The sequence below is a fragment of the Seriola aureovittata genome, chromosome 10 (genome assembly GCF_021018895.1).
Source record: "Seriola aureovittata isolate HTS-2021-v1 ecotype China chromosome 10, ASM2101889v1, whole genome shotgun sequence".
In the NCBI taxonomy this organism is placed as follows: domain Eukaryota; kingdom Metazoa; phylum Chordata; class Actinopteri; order Carangiformes; family Carangidae; genus Seriola; species Seriola aureovittata.
The window spans coordinates 14,686,957-14,709,936 of NC_079373.1; the positions used below are offsets into that span (position 1 = coordinate 14,686,957).

General features: G+C 33.3%; 1 protein-coding gene across 1 annotated transcript; it reads right to left on the bottom strand.

Annotated features, from left to right (window-relative positions):
- Window positions 1-210: 210 nt before the first annotated feature.
- Window positions 211-8,423, bottom strand: adm2b (adrenomedullin 2b). The gene is made up of 2 exons (XM_056387585.1): window positions 8,036-8,423; window positions 211-1,822 (listed from the first exon to the last, which is right to left on the bottom strand). Exons 1-2 carry the CDS (start codon window positions 8,137-8,139, stop codon window positions 1,414-1,416), a joined length of 513 nt encoding a protein of 170 aa, XP_056243560.1. The 5' UTR covers window positions 8,140-8,423; the 3' UTR covers window positions 211-1,413.
- Window positions 8,424-22,980: the final 14,557 nt, after the last annotated feature.

Below are 22,980 nucleotides of genomic sequence, written 5' to 3' on the forward strand. Positions count from 1 at the left end.
GTGTGTGTGTGTGTGTGTGTGTGCGTGTGTGTTTGTGTGTGTGTGTGTGTGTGTGTGTGTGTGTGTGAACATTAGCCCAGATTAACAATCATTATCACTAACATGGTGTGAGACAAATTTTCCAGTCATAAACTATGTGAGCAGTGATTTAAAAAAAAAGGTCAACCTTGCACCTCAGACTGCTTTTAGATAAAACATAAAATACATGGGAAAGTTTGACTGAAGTTTTATTACAACGCTGCTGTTGTAAAAACAAAGTATTAGATGAAAGCATCACAGAGGGTTTACAGAAGGACACTTGTACCTTGAAGGGGCTCTCACATGAACATGAAGATTTAGTAAAGTGGAATATTTACAGCAAAATGGTTTCATTAATTTAAAAGTAAATAACACATTTTAAAATTCAAGTCATAATGAATATAAAGGAGGATAAAGTGCTTTCATGCATTCATATCAACATTTGACCTGTAAGAGCACCTACTGAAACTGGAGCTATGCTGAGCTTACACAAACATAGAAAAGCAGAAGACTATAAAGCTTTAAATATCACTTTGATAGTCAATATTCACTGTGATGCTTAATTTGGACAGGTGAAAGGCAGAGGACTATAAGGCTTTACAAATGATTAACTCAATTAAGGCTCAAAAACACAATGTATACTGGCAAAATTAAACATAACGCAAAATCGATTTACACTTCACAGGTAAAAAGCACCCTATAGCATAGCTGTCCTCTCTCTGGTTTACTTGCTAAGACACTGGAGACAAGCTGTCCGTTAAGAAGTGCACAGACAGATCATGGATTAGGGTTAGCGGTTATTTTGGCTGATTGTGCACACTGTGGGGTTTTGGGTGAAGGGTTAATTGGGTTTGATTGGAGGTTATTTTTGGTTTCTGTTTGCACCAAAGTAAAGCTACTTGTTCGCAGAGGGAGATGAAGGTGCTTTTGAGAGGCAGGCTGGATTAGCTCGGAGCTCAGGTAAGTTCAGATCAGCAGGATCACCACTGATGACGATAGCAGACATTAGTCGGGTAGGCTAGTTTGACTGAGGACTCTCTTGTTCACAGTTTTCCTTCCACATAATATACTCTCTAAATGGTTTTTATTATATAAATGCCAAAACACCAATGACTCTAGTGTCACTGAAGTAAACTGGTGGTGGCCAGCACAAAATGCCATAATGTTCAATGATGAAGGAATTCTGGTTTATCGTAACACATATTTGTAGTGTTGACCATCATACCTATAGGTTATGATTGTACCCATCTAAATAATTGCTGAGATCTGGGAACAGTCTGACTTCAAAGCCTTATTTCTGGCCCTAATCGTGTCAATGATGCAACAAAGAACCTGGGTTACTAACTTGCCAACATGTGTCAATAAAGGCGTCTGTGCTGGATTTGAGGTGTGGTTTTAGCCGTAACTGTGAGGACTGCGAGGATTAATGGGGGAGGAGTCCTCCCTCCCGCTCTGTCCAATCAGCTGGTAGAGACGGTGGCTGAGGTTCTGAACCTGACAAGTGCCCAGGACACACCCCACCCTCATCAAGTGGCTGTGGCCCCTCCCACCGCCAATGATGGCATGACGACGAACCCGTGACCCACGCTGCCAGGCCGGTGCTTCCCGCCGCATTCTGTTGCTTTGGTCAAGCAACGGGTCAGACAACCTTGGCGGGGGCTCTTTGTGCAGCAGGGCCCTCCAGATGATATTTCTGTCTCCCTGGGTGATGTGGTTGTCAGTGGCAACAGTGAGATCAGACACAATAGGCATGATGGTGGTGTGAGAAGACTTTGGGTATTTGTATGTTCTGGATAAACTCAACCTGTGATACAGAGAAGGAGAGAGAAACAGTTTAGATGCAATGCAAAAGCAGTACAACAAACACACACACACACACACACACACATACAGCGCATTCGCATATGATGCTGGGCAGTCATGCGCGTGTCACCTGCTTAGGTTTCTGAGAGAAACTGGATCGCTACAACAAGATGAAATGCCTCTTGGGGAGTCAGGCTTATACTGCAGGAATGTCCACTGGACTCAATCTGTGGCCTCTCCTTTTTTTTTTCAAGGGACCAAAAAGAGAAAGAGTGGATTGAAAGAGAAAGTGAGAAGGACAGATAGAAGGAGAGATAGACAGAGGGTGGTGAGCAGGTGGGTGTCCACTTCTGTAGCTGACTTATCCAGCTGCACTGTCTCTGTGTCTGATAGTGTGTCTGTTGTTCATTATAATGTACCAGCTTGCCTTACACTTACGATTGCACTGTCTATGCGTGATCTGTCAGTCTCTGCCTATTTGGGGACAAGCAGACTCTATCTACAGAAAGCTGGCGGTACCTACTATGGTATATTTAACACTTCAGAATACCTGGGACCATATGATGTGAGTCCAGCAAAATGAGCTCACTTTGTGGGTCTATGTGATACTTTACAAAGTGGCAAACAACATCATACACTTTTTGGTTGTACAAACATAAGTGCACTGAGACTGTCCTGTAAAAAACGACAGCATGGATCAAGGTTAGCAGCTTATTTCAATGCATACAAACGTTTATTGTTAGGTAACCTCTACTGGCTGTAGCAATTGTGAGTGGAGCACAGGAGGGAAGTCAGATGACATAGTATATAGAGCAACAAAGTCTGCATTAGGAACAGGAGGTTGGGGTGGATGGATGGGTCGACAAAACACAGGACATTTACGCAGGAGACTGTTGTTCGTTTCACGTGTGAACATTCTTTCCATCCATGACCGTTTCACAACCATAAACACGTTTATTATAGTAGCCATGATAACAAATGTCCTCTAATCTTTAGGAAGTACTTATTTTAACCCAAACCACAATCGTTTCCTAACCCTTATCAAACCGTGACCGTTCCCCCACGTTGGGCGGAAACACTATTTCATATTAATGATAATGTTGCTCCATAACTGTTGGATGTGTCAATAGCAACTCTTTGTGGACAAGGCTGCCACTTCAGCTCAAAAGGTTATATGTCAATGTTATTTTGTTACAGCAAAACTAACACATTTGGTTAGTTGATGATTTTCATATGTTGCAGTTGAGGGATTGGATCGTCAATTTGGATTTTGTGTTAAAATGTAAGCACATGCAAGCAATAACAATCAGTCAGTCAAAATATTCAGTCTAATCCCAACTGTCTTTTAAGTGTTCAGAAACATTTGCAGTAGCTTTTAAAGTAAAGAGGAACTTCTAACTTGAGGTGCTATCTCAGACAATGTTGATGCTAATCATGTGTTCAGCTGAGATCCCCCAATATTTTGCAAACAACTCGAATCTATGCCACCAGTTTTTATTTCTACTCTTGATAAACAGCTATGGTAAACACATCCCAGACCTATGTATGTATTGAATGCACTGAAATAAAACTGACATTGATCCTCTCATCTGAAAAAGTATATCCCCTAAAAAAGTGTTTTCTTGAAAAATTGAGACAACTGAGTACTGCTTACTCATCTTAACGTGGACCTACAAAATGCAGTTAAAGATTGACAAGCTGTTTCTTGTACATGTCTCTTAATGAATAATTGAAATTTTAAACACTTTAAACAGTCTAAAATGCCCATTAGTGACCCCTAGAGGTTGTTGTTGCACCTACCCAGACCAAAGTGGCTTAAACTGACTGTGTCAACAACCAACTGACATAAGCATGCCATCCATCCCATCACCAACCTAGCTAAAAAATAACATTTCCCATTAATCACTAACAGTGTCTGAGCTGACGAATCTTACAACAGGGGAGGGAGAAGCAGAAGGGGAGAGCGACAACCACGGAGCACAATGTGGTTGGTGGTAAGAGGCTCCACTTCCACTCCTCTTGAGTTTGTTTTAAGTACTTTCTTTAAGTATCTCCCCGCTGTCTAGCCTCTTTTTTTTCTCGCGGTGTCAAAATACCTTTTTTCGTTTTCATTCATCCCTTGTCTCTCTCTCTCTTTCTCTCTCTCCCTCTCTCTCTCTCTTTCTCTCTCTCTCTCTCTCTCGCTCTCTCTCTCTCGCTCTACATTCAAGAGTTCAACTGCTGGACAGAGTCAGTCAGACATTACACAATACTTGGTATAGATAATGTAAAGTAGCACGGGACAAAGGGCACTCGGCGCACTACACGTTACACTAAGTGTAGCATGTTAAATGATAATCTGTTTTTTTTTTTTTTTACAATGCTCACAGAATCAAGTGAATCTATCTGAAAAAAGCCTTCACTTAGCACAAGTATATTCATCTCCTGACATAACTGCCAACAGCGTCTACATGATGTCCTGCAAAACAGAAAATCACTTTGTGTGTGTGTGTGTGTGTGTGTGTGTTTGTGTGTTTGTGTGTCTGCGCACGCAACTCCCATATCCCTCTGTTGGCTATTCATGAGAAACAAAAAATAAAGGGATGGAGCGGGATAATGTTTGTGTTTGTTTGGTGTGAGAAGTGGGCCAGAACACCATATGATCTTTATCCTGTAACTGATCCTGACTGGTATTCTGATCACTCTTCTGGCTGGACACCTTGGGCTCTTACTGCCAACATACACACACACACACACACACACACACACACACACACACACACGCATGCATGCACGCACACACACACACACCACACACACACACACACACACACACACACACATACACACACACACACACACACACACTCATTCACTCACCCCACTCCATGACCAACTCACTATTGTGAGTTATACCAGTGACTGAAAGCTTTTGAGATCGCCCAACTCTATTAGCTTTGTATTGTTTAAATGGATGCTGAATTCTAGCAGCACTGGACCGAAGTCCCACACACACAAACACACATGCACACACACACTGGCAAAATGTTGGTTGGCATGTCATTACTGAACACAAACGTGCAAGTGACATGTGACTGCCTGGCCACAAACAAGATTTACCAACACAAAAAGATGCTCATTCATATGTGCAAACACTTACTTACAATGTACGCTCCATGTGTGCATGCTCACACCTAGAGTAGGTGCACTCATCCACTGTCTCTATCTCTCTCCTACACACACACACACACACACACACACACACACACACACACACACATGGTTAAATGGCTACCTGTGGTGAGGTTTAAAACACAGTTGTCTCTGAAGGGAAAGGCAGTTGGCACTGAGGTGCCTCCCAGTGCAAGGATATCTAAGCCTATCATATCAATGGAATTATACAAATTATATTTCAATATTATTTACTCAAAATAAAAGAGAGAAAAGCTGTTAATAAACTGTAATCAGATTCTCATGTGCATTAATATTTTTTAATCATTTTGGGGCCATTTTCCATAAATTGATTTTTGTGGCCATTCAGGAGCATCTGACACAAGCACCAGTAAGCAATTATCACCTTTCAAGTTGATATTGAGATGATGATTCTTAGTGAACACTTTACCTAATTCACATACAGCAGATACAGAGATACATTAGCATTCATTTGTTTTTGGACACCTGATGAATGTAAGTTGAAGTTCACTCTCCTTTTTTGTTCTATTTTGCTCTCCACCAACTTCTGAAAGAAATATTTGAACTGCTAAACGCTCTGCTACGTTCACCAACTCATTGCTAACTTTGTCTGTGTGCCATGTGGGGGTGGGCAGGTGTAGTGGGTTTATCCAAGTGTTTCTGCTGAAATCAGCTGCCTTCTGCTTGAACTGACAGTGAGACTGAGAGTGGTGATATAGAACTAAACAGGTATTGTGTTGTAAAACCAAGACAATGAACTGAAAGACACCAAAACCCCTTTCATACACAAAGTTCATCCTTGATCTTGAAAATTGCAGTTGAGAAAAATTTAGCTGATGTGGAGTTTTTCATCACATCACATAAATCTTGACATCTGACATACAGTTTTTCCTTAAAGTGCAAAGAGGCATAAAAATTTGAACATCCACAAATCCATGAACAAGCTGAATCTGCTGAGGAAGATGGTGTGGTACAAATTCAAGAGCAGCTAGTAAATAGACCTAGTGGTGTGATTGTTTTATCAGCTACATTAATATTCACTGTCACTGCCATGAAGATCTTAGGTATTCACTGTTTTTTTTGACAATACTGATAAACTGATGTCAGCCTATTTGTTACTCTCCACCAGAGTAAAATTCTCTATTTCAATGACGTTCATACACTGATGTTTACAGGTGTTTCTTCACATGCAGGATCCTCCTTGTCTGAAATGGCCGAACATGAAAACAGTTTGTAAGCAACACTGCATGATTGATCGCAGAATGAGTTGAGGTGAACACCATTTTGTGCTCTCCAGTATGACCTCTCTCGCTCTCTCTCTGTGTGCGTGTGTGTGTGTGTGTGTGTGTGTGTGTACCATTGCATGGCAGTCCAGGTTGTGAACCTGTGGAGAGCCTGAGAGCAAAAGGAGCTTCTTCAACATTCCTCCCAAGTTAGAGCACAGCATGAGGTTCTTCACAGAGGAACTCAAAACACACATGCACACGCACACGCACGCACACACACACACACACACACACACACACACACACACACACACACACACACAAACACACACCTTCCTGTCGTAACTCCTCAAAACTCCTTTGCGCAAGGAAAAAAAACTTTTTGTCCCTGTCAGATCCCCACTGTTTCACTACTAGCCATTGTTGCTGGGTCTATTCATTGTATTTTGCCCCCTTTTTCTCTGTCTTCTCCAAATTACTACAGGATCCTTTAATTTTTCTTTCTTTCTTCTTGTATTTCTTTCCAGGCATTTTATTAAGTGCCAGTGGCAGTATTATGTTACATCCATCAGTGTTGAATCACACTGAGATCCTCTCCTTTCCTACATTAGCCAGTGCCACAGCCAATAAATCCTTTATAAAGCCCCTTTTTCGTATTCAAAATGAAATACCATAAGGGAGTCCAATAAAAGAAACCCATAATGCAGAAATAACAATTTGAGAAAATAATAGGCCTACTGTATAACATGTATGCAGAGATAAATACATATTACATTGAATAATTTTTTATTGCTATAGTAAAGAAGGTCTTGATGCTTCTTTACCTTCCACTATTTAAATATCCAACTTTACTTAATACTCTCTTTGGCACTTAAACCGTGAGCCAACTGTATTCATAGTAATAAGGGATTACAGTGTACTAATAGAGAAATCCCTATTATGTAAGACTCACACCTCCTCCCTACTCTTTCTCACACACATAAAACACAAAATAATGCAGCAAAAAGTCTTGTTTCACCGGAGCAGAGAGGCTAATGGAAAATACACTGATAAAGTATGGGTCTGCATGTGACATTTAAAAAGTGGTCTGCTGTGCCTGCAGCGCTCAGTCACAAGATGTAGGCAGGTCTGCGTCCCACATTATCACAAGCTACTGTACAAGCTGCTGTCTGTGGAGTGTGTGTGTGTGTGTGTGTCTGTGTGTGTGTGTGTTTGTTGTTGTAGAGTACCATACTTAGTCTGTGGCTTGTTTGCTGCTTGGCCCCTCGGTATGCGCATGACATGTATCCTTGTCCCAAATCCCACTAAATCAGCCTCACCTCTGTCTCACCTCCTGCTGCTGAGAGGAATTACCTCACTCTGCTACTGGACCCTTTTCTCACATTAATGACTGCCAGACGGCAAGATGCAAACCTTTAATGTTTAACCTTTGATTAATCGATCAATTATTTAGTGTAAACGTAGAATGAAATGCCCATCAGAGGTTCCCAGAGCCCAAGGTGACATTTCAAATATCTTGTTTAGTTTGACCATAACCAAAAACTACTATTTTAGCACCAAAAATTACATCATCACAGAAATATCGTGAAATAAAGGCTTTGTGTTTTGGTGTTGGTTATGGTTTTCCTTCTTTTATAATAGAAAGGACACCCTGAATCACATTTTGCCAAAGGAAGCCACATAATAACTTATATTAAACTTTAATTCTAAAAAAATATTACAGTTTTATTCCAAAAGTCAGATGTCTCAGTTTCCAGCTTCAGCTGAAACAGTATACATAGGCTTCAGATTGTAAATGCTCAGTGAGGCAGTGCTACCTGTGTCTGTGAGAGAGGCTCTGCAGAGTCAAAGCCCGGGACTGGATTTCCAGAGGCAGGAGGCCGAGCAGCAGGCACAACCACGCCGGCAGGCGCGCACACATTGCGGCTCAGTGGAAACGGAGTGTCCGGGTGGATCTCAGAAGACCAAAATATGATTTTGAAAGTTGAATAAAAGCGATACGAAAAATGCGTAAAAATCCAGTAGCAACTGTTTCAGAGTTGTCAATTTCCACGTTCTTTCTAACAAGTAAATTGTCCGGTATAGATGAGTGACACTGACAGCATCCTCCTCACACTGGCCTTCTCGCTTTTAACAACGAAATCCACGATAAATAAGACGTGAAAACTCAGAAACTCATTGGGGCTCACATCGGGAGGAACTGGAGCTTTCTCATTTATATAGCACGATTGAGGGAGGAGGAAGAGGAGGAGGAGGAGGAGGGAGGGAGGCTTATTGTCTGTCCTACTCAACGACCTAATGAACCGCACAACCTAATTAACTCTGATAATCTCCAGTGTTCTCATAGAGGTGAATAGGCTACGTGTGTCAAATGTATTGTTTTGGGAGTCTTTTTTATACCTATACATAGGCCTATGTGTGGTCAGAGGTGCCCTTATAGATTTTATTATTGCATTTAGTTTCTTTTTACACAGTGATCTTGACCCACTTAAACGAAATGTTGAATCATTATAACAGGAAGGTCATATTAAAAGACAAAAATGTGTTGGAATAAAATCATTTTACATGTAAATATAGTTAGTTAATTAAGTACATAGTTAAACAGTATTTTTTACACCAGCTCTATAATAATATTTTACATGATTATGATTAAAGATTGGTAGGTACACTTTATGTAGTGTATTCTGGGTTCTTGCAACTCTATATATAGTTTGTTGAATTGACAAAATGAGAAGTCAGACGTTTAGATGGGTTTGCCATTACAACAGAAGCAATAGTGCAATTGCAGTATAGAGGTTCAAAATGAAAGCCTGAGAGTGTTATTAAGACCTTGAAGTGTGAGAGTGATTGTGTATGATTGATTAGAAAGTGATAAATACAATTATCCATCAATAATTAGCTCAGAAAACTTTATTGATAACAGATGAAAGAAGGGCCTTCCCATAAATCTCCTGGTTCTGGCATTAAAGACTATTTCCCAACAGAACTCACATGTTGAGTTGTACTTTCATTAAAAGCCTTGTCAGACCAGACGTATGCTCACATGCCCTTTTAAAAAATTCTGACTCTGGCGCAGAACACATACTGTGACATTTGTAGAATTAACTGCAAAAACTGACATTTATCTTTACAACTGAGTGTGAGAGTCAATCAAAACCAAAAACATAAGGGATCACTAGTGGGCACTCTGGACACTCGTGGATTCATACACAACTGAGTTTTCTTGTACAGTGCAGTATTTTATGGCATTTAACCATCTTGCTCTGATTAATCAGGTAGATTAAGAGAGACCCCGACAGCACTAATAGATGTGGTATAGGGTGTGTTACAGCTGCTTGCATTTTTTGAGAATGGGATTATATGTCATCAACTGGTGCTCAACCTGAGGGTCCAGTTCCCCCATGAAGTTACCATCTGAGGAGTTATGACATGATTAATGAGTAAAGGAAAAAGAAATTTCACTTTTTGGGGATTTTTCTCTTCCATTTGCTTTTTGTGTTGAAATACTTTCACCCCTTCGGCCTCTAAATAGTCAAAATGAACACTCTGAGAAGATAAAAATAAATATTTGCTGATTTACAGCTCATAGAAACCTATATCAAAGGGTTGTGAGTTGACTAGCTTTGTTGTTTATCCAAAACAAATGGAGGGGTGGCATCAACGGTTTATTAACATATAGGATCTGAATTTACATTCAGGAATGCGCATATGCAAATGTAATGTATGTACGTGTCTTGAATCTCCATATATTATATATGTGTACATATGAAGTAAAATCATATATGTATTTAAAGGATAGCCTGTATATGTAAAAATTACATATGAAACCTTTTAGAAATTGCAAGAATATCATATATTGATATATATGTCTACCGAACAGAAACACGTATTTTAGTATGTCTGTTTGTAATATAGACCTAAGTTTATGAATATATATCAATCTCAAAGCCTCTCAGTCTGTATCTATATTATATATGTAAATATAAAAGATAGACATGTATGTCTAAATTCAATAAGAAATTATTTAGAAAACCCTATACAAACAAAGAGAATTAGAATAGAAAACACATAAAAATGTCATAGTATAGTAAGGCATAAAATGTCATAAAAACATCAGTTTATTGTAAGGCTTGAAAACATTAAAAATGTCACAGTAGAGTAAAGCTTAAAAACGTCAAAAAATGTCATAGTACGGTAAGGCATAAAACTTAAAAGAATGTCTTGGTATAAGGAGGGATAACAATATTACAAAAAATAATAATATAATGAGGCAAAAAATGTCAAAAAATGTCATAGTATAGTGAGGCATAAAATGTCATAAAAACGTCATAGTATAGTAAGACTTAAAAACAAAAAAAAACGTCATACTAAGTAAGGCTTAAAAACATCCAAAAATGTCATAGTACGGTAAGGCATAAAATGTAGTAAAAACATCAATGTAATGTAAGGCATAAAAATGTGAAAAAAATATAATAAGGCATAAAATGTCATAAAAACGTCATAGTGTAGTAAGACTTCAAAACAAAAAAAATGTCATAGTATAGTGAGGCATAAAAAGGTCAAAGAAATGTCATAGTATAGTGAGGCATAAAAAGGTAAAAAAAATGTCATAGTATAGTGAGGCATAAAATGTCATAAAAACGTCATAGTATAGTGAGGCATAAAATGTCATAAAAACGTCATAGTATAGTAAGGCATAAAAATGTGAAAAATGTCATAAAATAGTAAGGCTTAAAAACGTCAAAAAATGTCATAGTATGGTAAGGCATAAAACTTAAAAGAACGTCTTGGTATAAGGAGGGATAACAATGTTAAAAAACATTATAATATAATAAGGCATTATAATGTGGAAAAAACGTCATAGTATAGTAAGGCTTAAAAACGTCAAAAAATGTTATAGTTTAGTGAGGCATAAAATGTAGTAAAAACATCAATGTAATGTAAGGCATAAAAATGTGAAAAAAATATAAAGAGTCAAAAAATGTCAAAGAAACTTCATAGTATAGTGAGGCATAAAATGTCATAAAAACGTCATAGTATAATAAGACTTAAAAGCATCCAAAAGTGTCATAGTTTAGTGAGGCATAAAATGTCAAAGAAACATGAAAAATCGTCATAGTATAGTAAGACATAAAAAGGTCAAAAAATGTCATAGTTTAGTAAGGCATAAAAATGTGAAAACAAATGTCATAGTATAGTAAGGCATAAAAATGTCAAAAAATGTTATAGTTTAGTGAGGCATAAAATGTAGTAAAAACATCAATGTAATGTAAGGCATAAAAATGTGAAAAAAATATAAAGAGTCAAAAAATGTCAAAGAAACTTCATAATATAGTGAGGCATAAAATGTCATAAAAACGTCATAGTATAATAAGACTTAAAAGCATCCAAAAGTGTCATAGTTTAGTGAGGCATAAAATGTCAAAAAATGTCATAGTATAGTAAGGCTTAAAAACATCCAAAAATGTCATAGTTTAGTGAGGCATAAAATCTAGTAAAAAAGTCAATGTATTGTAAGGCATAAAAATGTGAAAAAAACGCCATAGTATAGTAAGGCATAAAAATGTCAAAAAATGTTATAGTTTAGTGAGGCATAAAATGTAGTAAAAACATCAATGTAATGTAAGGCATAAAAATGTGAAAAAAATATAAAGAGTCAAAAAATGTCAAAGAAACTTCATAGTATAGTGAGGCATAAAATGTCATAAAAACGTCATAGTATAATAAGACTTAAAAGCATCCAAAAGTGTCATAGTTTAGTGAGGCATAAAATGTCAAAAAATGTCATAGTATAGTAAGGCTTAAAAACATCCAAAAATGTCATAGTTTAGTGAGGCATAAAATCTAGTAAAAAAGTCAATGTATTGTAAGGCATAAAAATGTGAAAAAAACGCCATAGTATAGTAAGGCTTAAAAACATCAAAACATGTCATAGTATAGTAAGACATAAAAAGGTCAAAAAATGTCATAGTATAGTAAGGCATAAAAATGTGAAAAAAAATGTCATAGTATAGCAAGGCATAAAATGTAATTAAAACGTCATAGTATAGTAAGACTTAAAAAAGTCAAAAAATCTCATAGTATAGTGAGGCATAAAATGTAGTAAAAACATCAATGTATTGTAAGGCATAAAAATGTGAAAAAAATATAATAAGGCATAAAATGTCATAAAAACGTCATAGTGTAGTAAGACTTCAAAACAAAAAAAATGTCATAGTATAGTGAGGCATAAAAAGGTCAAAGAAATGTCATAGTATAGTGAGGCATAAAAAGGTAAAAAAAATGTCATAGTATAGTGAGGCATAAAATGTCATAAAAACGTCATAGTATAGTAAGGCATAAAAATGTGAAAAAAAACGCCATAGTATAGTAAGGCATAAAAATGTGAAAAATGTCATAAAATAGTAAGGCTTAAAAACGTCAAAAAATGTCATAGTATGGTAAGGCATAAAACTTAAAAGAACGTCTTGGTATAAGGAGGGATAACAATGTTAAAAAACATTATAATATAATAAGGCATTATAATGTGGAAAAAACGTCATAGTATAGTAAGGCTTAAAAACGTCAAAAAATGTTATAGTTTAGTAAGGCATAAAATGTAGTAAAAACATCAATGTAATGTAAGGCATAAAAATGTGAAAAAAATATAAAGAGTCAAAAAATGTCAAAGAAACTTCATAGTATAGTGAGGCATAAAATGTCATAAAAACGTCATAGTATAATAAGACTTAAAAGCATCCAAAAGTGTCATAGTTTAGTGAGGCATAAAATGTCAAAAAATGTCATAGTATAGTAAGGCTTAAAAACATCCAAAAATGTCATAGTTTAGTGAGGCATAAAATCTAGTAAAAAAGTCAATGTATTGTAAGGCATAAAAATGTGAAAAAAACGCCATAGTATAGTAAGGCTTAAAAACATCAAAACATGTCATAGTATAGTAAGACATAAAAAGGTCAAAAAATGTCATAGTATAGTAAGGCATAAAAATGTGAAAAAAAATGTCATAGTATAGCAAGGCATAAAATGTAATTAAAACGTCATAGTATAGTAAGACTTAAAAAAGTCAAAAAATGTCATAGTATAGTGAGGCATAAAATGTAGTAAAAACATCAATTATTGTAAGGCATGAAAATGTGAAAAAAATATAATGAGGCAAAAAATGTCAGAGAAACGTCATAGTATAGTGAGACATAAAATGTCATAAAAACGTCATAGTGTAGTAAGACTTAAAAACAAAAAAAAATGTCATAGTATAGTGAGGCATAAAAAGGTCAAAAAATGTAATATTATAGTGAGGCATAAAATGTCATAAAAACGTCATTGTATAGTAAGGCATAAAAATGTGAAAAAAAAGGTCATAGTATAGTAAGGCATAAAAATGTGAAAAAAATATAATAAGGCATAAAATGTCAAAGAATGTCATAGTATAGTAAGGCATAAAATGTAGTAAAAACATCAATGTATTATAAGGCATAAAAATGTGAAAAAATGTCATGGTATAGTAAGGCATAAAAATGTGAAAAAAACGTCATAGTATAGTAAGGCATAAAAATGTGAAAAATGTCATAGAATAGTAAGGCTTAAAAACGTAAAAAAAATGTCATATTATGGTAAGGTATAAAACTTAAAAGAACGTCTTGGTATAAGGTGGGATAACAATGTTAAAAAACATTATAATATGATAAGGCATAAAAATGTGAAAAAAATGTCATAGTATAGTAAAGCATAAAATGATCAATGTATTGTAAGGCATAAAAATGTGAAAAAAATATAATAAGGCATAAAATGTCATAAAAACGTCACAGTATAGTAAGACTTAAAAACAAAAAAAAATGTCATAGTATAGTGAGGCATAAAAAGGTCAAAAAATGTCATAGTATAGTGAGGCACAAAATGTCATTCAAACATCATAGTATCGTAAGGCATAAAAATGTGAAAAAAAACATCATAGTATAGTAAGGCATAAAAAGGTCAAAAAATGTCATAGTATGGTAAGGCATAAAATGTCATAAAAACGTCATAGTATAGTAAGACTTAAAAACATCCAAAAATGTCATAGTTTAATGTGGCATAAAATGTAGTAAAAACATCAATGTATTGTAAAGCATAAAAATGTGAAAAAAACGCCATAGTATAGTCAGGCATAAAATGTCATAAAAACATCATTGTATAGTAAGACTTAAAAAGGTCAAAAAATGTCATAGTATAGTCAGGCATAAAATGTCATTCAAACGTCATAGTATAGTAAGGCATAAAAATGTGAAAAATGTCATAGAATAGTAAGGCATAAAAAGGTCACAAAATGTCATAGTATAGTAAGGCATAAAAATGTCAAAAAATGTCATAGTATAGTAAGACTTAAAAACAAAAAAAAAGTCATACTAAGTAAGGCTTACAAACATCCAAAAATGTCATAGTTTAGTGAGGCATAAAAATGTGAAAAAAAATGTCATAGTAAAGTAAGGCATAAAAATGTCAAAAAATGTCATAGTATAGTAAGGCTTAAAAACATCCAAAAATGTCATAGTTTAGTGAGGCATAAAATCTAGTAAAAAAGTCATAGTATAGTAAGACTTAAAAAGGTCAAAAAATGTCATAGTATAGTAAGGCATAAAAATGTGAAAAAAACGCCATAGTATAATAAGGCATAAAAATGTGAAAAAAAACGTCATAGTATAGTAAGGCTTAAAAACATCCAAAAATGTCATAGTTTAGTGAGGCATAAAATGTAGTAAAAACATCAATGTATTGTAAGGCATAAAAAGGTCAAAAAATGTCATAGTATAGCAAGGCATAAAAATGTGAAAAAAACGCCATACTATAGTGAGTCATAAAAAGGTCAAAAAATGTCATAGTATGGTAAGTCATAAAAATGTGAAAAAAATGTCATAGTCTGGTAAGGCATAAAATGTCATAAAAACGTCATAGTATAGTAAGACTTAAAAAGGTCAAAAAATGTCATAGTATGGTAAGGCATAAAATGTCATAAAAACATCATAGTATAGTAAGACATAAAATGTCATAAAAACGTCATAGTTTAGTGAGGCATAAAATGTAGTAAAAACATCAATGTATTGTAAGGCATAAAAAGGTCAAAAAATGTCATAGTATAGTAAGGCATAAAAATGTGAAAAAAAACGTCATAGTATAGTAAGGCTTAAAAACATCCAAAAATGTCATAGTTTAGTGAGGCATAAAATGTAGTAAAAACATCAATGTATAGTAAGACTTAAAAAGGTCAAAAAATGGCATAGTATGGTAAGGCATAAAAATGTGAAAAAAACGCCATAGTATAGTAAGGCATAAAAAGGTCAAAAAACGCCATAATATAGTAAGGCATAAAAATGTGAAAAAAAACATCATAGTACAGTAAGGCTTTAAAACATCCAAAAATGTCATAGTTTAGTGAGGCATAAAATGTAGGAAAAACATCAATGTATTGTAAGGCATAAAAATGTGAAAAAAATATAATAAGGCATAAAATGTCAAAGAATGTCATAGTATAGTGAGGCATAAAAATGTGAAAAAAAACGTCATAGTATAGTAAGGCATAGAAATGTGAAAAATGTCATAGAATAGTAAGGTATAAATCTTAAAAGAACGTCTTGGTATAAGGGGGGATAACAATGTTAAAAAACATTATAATATAATAAGGCATAAAAATGTGAAAAAAAATGTCATAGTATAGTAAGGCATAAAATGGTCAAAAAATGTCATAGTATAGTAAGGCTTAAAAACATCCAAAAATGTCATAGTTTAGTGAGGCGTAAAAACATCAATGTATTGTAAGGCATAAAAATGTGAAAAAAATATAAAGAGTCAAAAAATGTCAAAGAAACGTCATAGTATAGTGAGGCATAAAATGTCATAAAAACGTCACAGTATAGTAAGACTTAAAAACAAAAAAAAATGTCATCGTATAGTGAGGCATAAAAAGGTCAAAAAATGTCATAGTATAGTGAGGCATAAAATGTCATTCAAACGTCATAGTATAGTAAGGCATAAAAACTTAAAAAAAATGTCATAGTATAGTAAAGCATAAAAATGTGAAAAAAACGCCATAGTATAGTAAGGCATAAAAAGGTAAAAAAAAAAAGTCATAGTATAGTAAGGCATAAAAATGTGAAAAAAAACGCCATAGTATAGTAAGGCTTAAAAAGGTAAAAAAATGTCAGAGTATGGTAAGGCATAAAAATGTGAAAAAAACGCCATAGTATAGTAAGGCTTAAAAACGTCAAAAAATGTCATAGTTTAGTGAGGCATGAAATGTAGTAAAAACATCAATGTATTGTAAGGCATAAAAAGGTCAAAAAATGTCATAGTATAGTAAGGCTTAAAAAGTGAACAAAACGCCATAGTATAGTAAGGCTTAAAAACATCCAAAAATGTCATAGTATAGTCAGGCATAAAATGTCATAAAAACATCCTAGTATAGTAAGGCATAAAAAGGTCAAAAAAAGTCATAGTATAGTAAGGCATAAAAATGTGAAAAAAAACGCCATAGTATAGTAAGGCCTAAAATTGTCAAAAAATGTCATAGTATAGTAAGGCATAAAAATGTAAAAAAAAAAACGTCATAGTATAGTAAGGCATAAAATGTCATAAAAACATCATAGTATAGTAAGACATAAAATGTCATAAAAACGTCATAGTTTAGTGAGGCATAAAATGTAGTAAAAACATCAATGTATTGTAAGGCATAAAAAGGTAAAAAAATGTCATAATATAGTAAGGCATAAAAATGTGAAAAAAAACGTCATAGTATAGTAAGGCTTAAAAACATCCAAAAATGTCATAGTTTAGTGAGGCATAAAATGTAGTAAAAACATCAATGTATAGTAAGACTTAAAAAGGTCAAAAAATGGCATAGTATGGTAAGGCATAAAAATGTGAAAAAAACGCCATAGTATAGTAAGGCATAAAAAGGTCAAAAAACGCCATAATATAGTAAGGCATAAAAATGTGAAAAAAAACATCATAGTACAGTAAGGCTTTAAAACATCCAAAAATGTCATAGTTTAGTGAGGCATAAAATGTAGGAAAAACATCAATGTATTGTAAGGCATAAAAATGTGAAAAAAATATAAAGAGTCAAAAAATGTCAAAGAAACGTCATAGTATAGTGAGGCATAAAATGTCATAAAAACGTCACAGTATAGTAAGACTTAAAAACAAAAAAAAATGTCATCGTATAGTGAGGCATAAAAAGGTCAAAAAATGTCATAGTATAGTGAGGCATAAAATGTCATTCAAACGTCATAGTATAGTAAGGCATAAAAACTTTAAAAAAATGTCATAGTATAGTAAAGCATAAAAATGTGAAAAAACGCCATAGTATAGTAAGGCATAAAAAGGTAAAAAAAAAAAGTCATAGTATAGTAAGGCATAAAAATGTGAAAAAAACGCCATAGTATAGTAAGGCTTAAAAAGGTAAAAAAATGTCATAGTATAGTAAGGCACAAAATGTGAAAAAAAAATCACAGTATAGTAAGGCTTAAAAACATCCAAAAGTGTCATAGTTTAATGAGGCATAAATTATAGTAAAAACATCAATGTATTGTAAGGCATAAAAATGTGAAAAAAACGCCATAGTATAGTAAGGCATAAAATGTCATAAAAACGTCATAGTATAGTAAGGTATAAAAAGGTCAAGAAAATGTCAGAGTATGGTAAGGCATAAAAATGTGAAAAAAACGCCATAGTATAGTAAGGCTTAAAAACGTCAAAAAATGTCATAGTTTAGTGAGGCATGAAATGTAGTAAAAACATCAATGTATTGTAAGGCATAAAAAGGTCAAAAAATGTCATAGTATAGTAAGGCTTAAAAAGTGAACAAAACGCCATAGTATAGTAAGGCTTAAAAACATCCAAAAATGTCATAGTATAGTCAGGCATAAAATGTCATAAAAACATCCTAGTATAGTAAGGCATAAAAAGGTCAAAAAAAGTCATAGTATAGTAAGGCATAAAAATGTGAAAAAAAACGCCATAGTATAGTAAGGCCTAAAATTGTCAAAAAATGTCATAGTATAGTAAGGCATAAAAATGTAAAAAAAAAAACGTCATAGTATAGTAAGGCATAAAATGTCATAAAAACATCATAGTATAGTAAGACATAAAATGTCATAAAAACGTCATAGTTTAGTGAGGCATAAAATGTAGTAAAAACATCAATGTATTGTAAGGCATAAAAAGGTCAAAAAATGTCATAGTATAGTAAGGCATAAAAATGTGAAAAAAAACGTCATAGTATAGTAAGGCTTAAAAACATCCAAAAATGTCATAGTTTAGTGAGGCATAAAATGTAGTAAAAACATCAATGTATAGTAAGACTTAAAAAGGTCAAAAAATGGCATAGTATGGTAAGGCATAAAAATGTGAAAAAAACGCCATAGTATAGTAAGGCATAAAAAGGTCAAAAAACGCCATAATATAGTAAGGCATAAAAATGTGAAAAAAAACATCATAGTACAGTAAGGCTTTAAAACATCCAAAAATGTCATAGTTTAGTGAGGCATAAAATGTAGGAAAAACATCAATGTATTGTAAGGCATAAAAATGTGAAAAAAATATAATAAGGCATAAAATGTCAAAGAATGTCATAGTATAGTGAGGCATAAAATGTGAAAAAAACGTCATAGTATAGTAAGGCATAGAAATGTGAAAAATGTCATAGAATAGTAAGGTATAAATCTTAAAAAAACGTCTTGGTATAAGGGGGGATAACAATGTTAAAAAACATTATAATATAATAAGGCATAAAAATGTGAAAAAAAATGTCATAGTATAGTAAGGCATAAAATGGTCAAAAAATGTCATAGTATAGTAAGGCTTAAAAACATCCAAAAATGTCATAGTTTAGTGAGGCGTAAAAACATCAATGTATTGTAAGGCATAAAAATGTGAAAAAAATATAAAGAGTCAAAAAATGTCAAAGAAACGTCATAGTATAGTGAGGCATAAAATGTCATAAAAACGTCACAGTATAGTAAGACTTAAAAACAAAAAAAAATGTCATCGTATAGTGAGGCATAAAAAGGTCAAAAAATGTCATAGTATAGTGAGGCATAAAATGTCATTCAAACGTCATAGTATAGTAAGGCATAAAAAGGTAAAAAAAAAAAGTCATAGTATAGTAAGGCATAAAAATGTGAAAAAAAACGCCATAGTATAGTAAGGCTTAAAAAGGTAAAAAAATGTCATAGTATAGTAAGGCACAAAATGTGAAAAAAAAATCACAGTATAGTAAGGCTTAAAAACATCCAAAAGTGTCATAGTTTAATGAGGCATAAATTGTAGTAAAAACATCAATGTATTGTAAGGCATAAAAATGTGAAAAAAACGCCATAGTATAGTAAGGCATAAAATGTCATAAAAACGTCATAGTATAGTAAGGTATAAAAAGGTCAAGAAAATGTCAGAGTATGGTAAGGCATAAAAATGTGAAAAAAACGCCATAGTATAGTAAGGCTTAAAAACGTCAAAAAATGTCATAGTTTAGTGAGGCATGAAATGTAGTAAAAACATCAATGTATTGTAAGGCATAAAAAGGTAAAAAAATGTCATAGTATAGTAAGGCTTAAAAAGTGAACAAAACGCCATAGTATAGTAAGGCTTAAAAACATCCAAAAATGTCATAGTATAGTAAGGCATAAAAATGTGAAAAAAAACATCATAGTATAGTAAGGCATAAAAAGGTCAAAAAATGTCATAGTATGGTAAGGCATAAAATGTCATAAAAACGTCATAGTATAGTAAGGCATAAAAAGGTCAAAAAATGTCATAGTATAGTCAGGCATAAAATGTCATAAAAACATCCTAGTATAGTAAGGCATAAAAAGGTCAAAAAAAGTCATAGTATAGTAAGGCATAAAAATGTGAAAAAAAACGCCATAGTATAGTAAGGCCTAAAATTGTCAAAAAATGTCATAGTATAGTAAGGCATAAAAATGTAAAAAAAAAAACGTCATAGTATAGTAAGGCATAAAAAGGTCAAAAAATGTCATAGTATAGTAAGGCACAAAATGTGAAAAAAAATCACAGTATAGTAAGGCTTAAAAACATCCAAAAGTGTCATAGTTTAATGAGGCATAAATTGTAGTAAAAACATCAATGTATTGTAAGGCATAAAAATGTGAAAAAAAACATCATAGTATGGTAAGGCATAAAAAGGTCAAAAAATGTCATAGTATGGTAAGGCATAAAATGTCATAAAAACGTCATAGTATAGTAAGACTTAAAAAGGTCAAAAAATGTCATAGTATAGTAAGGCATAAAAATGTAAAAAAAAACGTCATAGTATAGTAAGGCATAAAAAGGTCAAAAAATGTCATAGTATAGTAAGGCATAAAATGTGAAAAATAATCATAGTATAGTAAGGCTTAAAAACATCGAAAAATGTCATAGTTTAATGAGGCATAAAATGTAGTAAAAACATCAGTGTATTGTAAGGCATAAAAATTTGAAAAAAACGCCATAGTATAGTAAGACTTAAAAAGGTCAAAAAATATCATAGTATGGTAAGGCATAAAAATGTGAAAAAAACACCATAGTATAGTAAGGCTTAAAAACGTCAAAAAATGTCATAGTTTAGTGAGGCATGAAATGTAGTAAAAACATCAATGTATTGTAAGGCATAAAAAGGTCAAAAAATGTCATAGTATAGTAAGGCTTAAAAAGTGAACAAAACGCCATAGTATAGTAAGGCTTAAAAACATCCAAAAATGTCATAGTATAGTAAGGCATAAAAATGTGAAAAAAAACATCATAGTATAGTAAGGCATAAAAAGGTCAAAAAATGTCATAGTATGGTAAGGCATAAAATGTCATAAAAACGTCATAGTATAGTAAGACTTAAAAAGGTCAAAAAATGTCATAGTATAGTCAGGCATAAAATGTCATAAAAACATCCTAGTATAGTAAGGCATAAAAAGGTCAAAAAAAGTCATAGTATAGTAAGGCATAAAAATGTGAAAAAAAACGCCATAGTATAGTAAGGCCTAAAATTGTCAAAAAATGTCATAGTATGGTAAGGCATAAAATGTCATAAAAACGTCATAGTATAGTAGGACTTAAAAAGGTAAAAAAATGTCATAGTATAGTAAGGCATAAAATTGTGAAAAATACGCCATAGTAAAGTAAGGCATAAAAAGGTCAAAAAATGTCATAGTATGGTAAGGCATAAAATGTCATAAAAACATCATAGTATAGTAAGACATAAAATGTCATAAAAACGTCATAGTTTAGTGAGGCATAAAATGTCATAAAAACGTCATAGTATAGTAAGGCATAAAAATGTGAAAAAAACGCCATAGTATAGTAAGGCATAAAAATGTGAAAAAAAAACGTCATAGTATAGTAAGGCTTAAAAACATCCAAAAATGTCATAGTTTAGTGAGGCATAAAATGTAGTAAAAACATCAATGTATTGTAAGGCATAAAAATTTGAAAAAAACGCCATAGTATAGTCAGGCATAAAATGTCATAAAAACGTCATAGTATAGTAAGACTTAAAAAGGTCAAAAAATGTCATAGTATGGTAAGGCATAAAAATGTGAAAAAAACGCCATAGTATAGTAAGGCTTAAAAACATCCAAAAGTGTCATAATTTAGTGAGGCATAAAATGTAGTAAAAACATCAATGTATTGTAAGGCATAAAAAGGTCAAAAAATGTCATAGTATAGTAAGGCATAAAAATGTGAAAAAAAACGCCATACTATAGTGCGTCATAAAAAGGTCAAAAAATGTCATAGTTTAGTGAGGCATAAAATGTATTAAAAACATCATAGTATAGTAAGGTTTAAAAACATCCAAAAATGTCATAGTTCAGTGAGGCATAAAATGTAGTAAAAACATCAATGTATTGTAAGGCATAAAAATGTGAAAAAAACGCCATACTATAGTGAGTCATAAAAAGGTCAAAAAATGTCATAGTATAGTCAGGCATAAAATGTCATAAAAACGTCATAGTATAGTAAGACTTAAAAAGGTCAAAAAATGTCATAGTATAGTAAGGCATGAAATGTAATAAAACATCAATGTATTGTAAGGCATAAAAAGGTAAAAAAACATTACAAATGTCATAGCATGTCATACCATGGTAAGCTATAAAATGTCATAAAAATGTCATACTATAGTAAGACTTAAAAACTTCAAAAATGTCATTGTATTGTAAGGCATAAAATGTAGTTAAAACATCAATGTATATATAAGGCATAAAAATGTGAAAAATGTCATAGAATAGTAAGGCTTAAAAACGTCAAAGAAATGTCATAGTATAGTGAGTGCTAGCCTACAGAAGACAGAGGCCAGGGTTAGTGTGCTAGTTAACGCTAGCTAACATGGTTAAATAACTGTGATATTTGCACATGACCTGAGCCTTCAGATAGCCCCTGCCCTTTCAGTCAATGAAATGCTAACATGCCTTAATCGGTTGTGTTGGAGACGTAGCCTGTTGGAGGGCAAATTAGAATGATCCAATAGGACTTCACTCCAAACATGGAGCGAATGAGTTCACTCAAATATTGGTAAGGACAATTTTGTCCTTCCAAATATTGGTAGGGACATGTCCCCACCATCCATTTACAAACCTACACCCTTGGTCTCAAGTCAGAAATGATTGAAGCCAAAGCTATAAAATCTTGTATCAGATATCAAAATGTATGTGTGTATGTGCATGTGTGTGCAGATAAGTTAATCTAGTTTTATAACCAGGTACAGGTCAGAGAGCCTAGTTTCTATTGTCATGGTGTTACTTGATTT

What these genes read in the sequence shown, in the direction of transcription:
- adm2b (XM_056387585.1), bottom strand. Translation starts at nt 8,139, where the DNA reads ATGTGTGCGCGCCTGCCGGCGTGGTTGTGCCTGCTGCTCGGCCTCCTG. An exon ending in AGCCTCTCTCACAGACACAG is followed by an intron (nt 1,823 to 8,035) that starts GTAGCACTGCCT and finishes TCTGTATCACAG; the next exon opens with GTTGAGTTTATCCAGAACAT.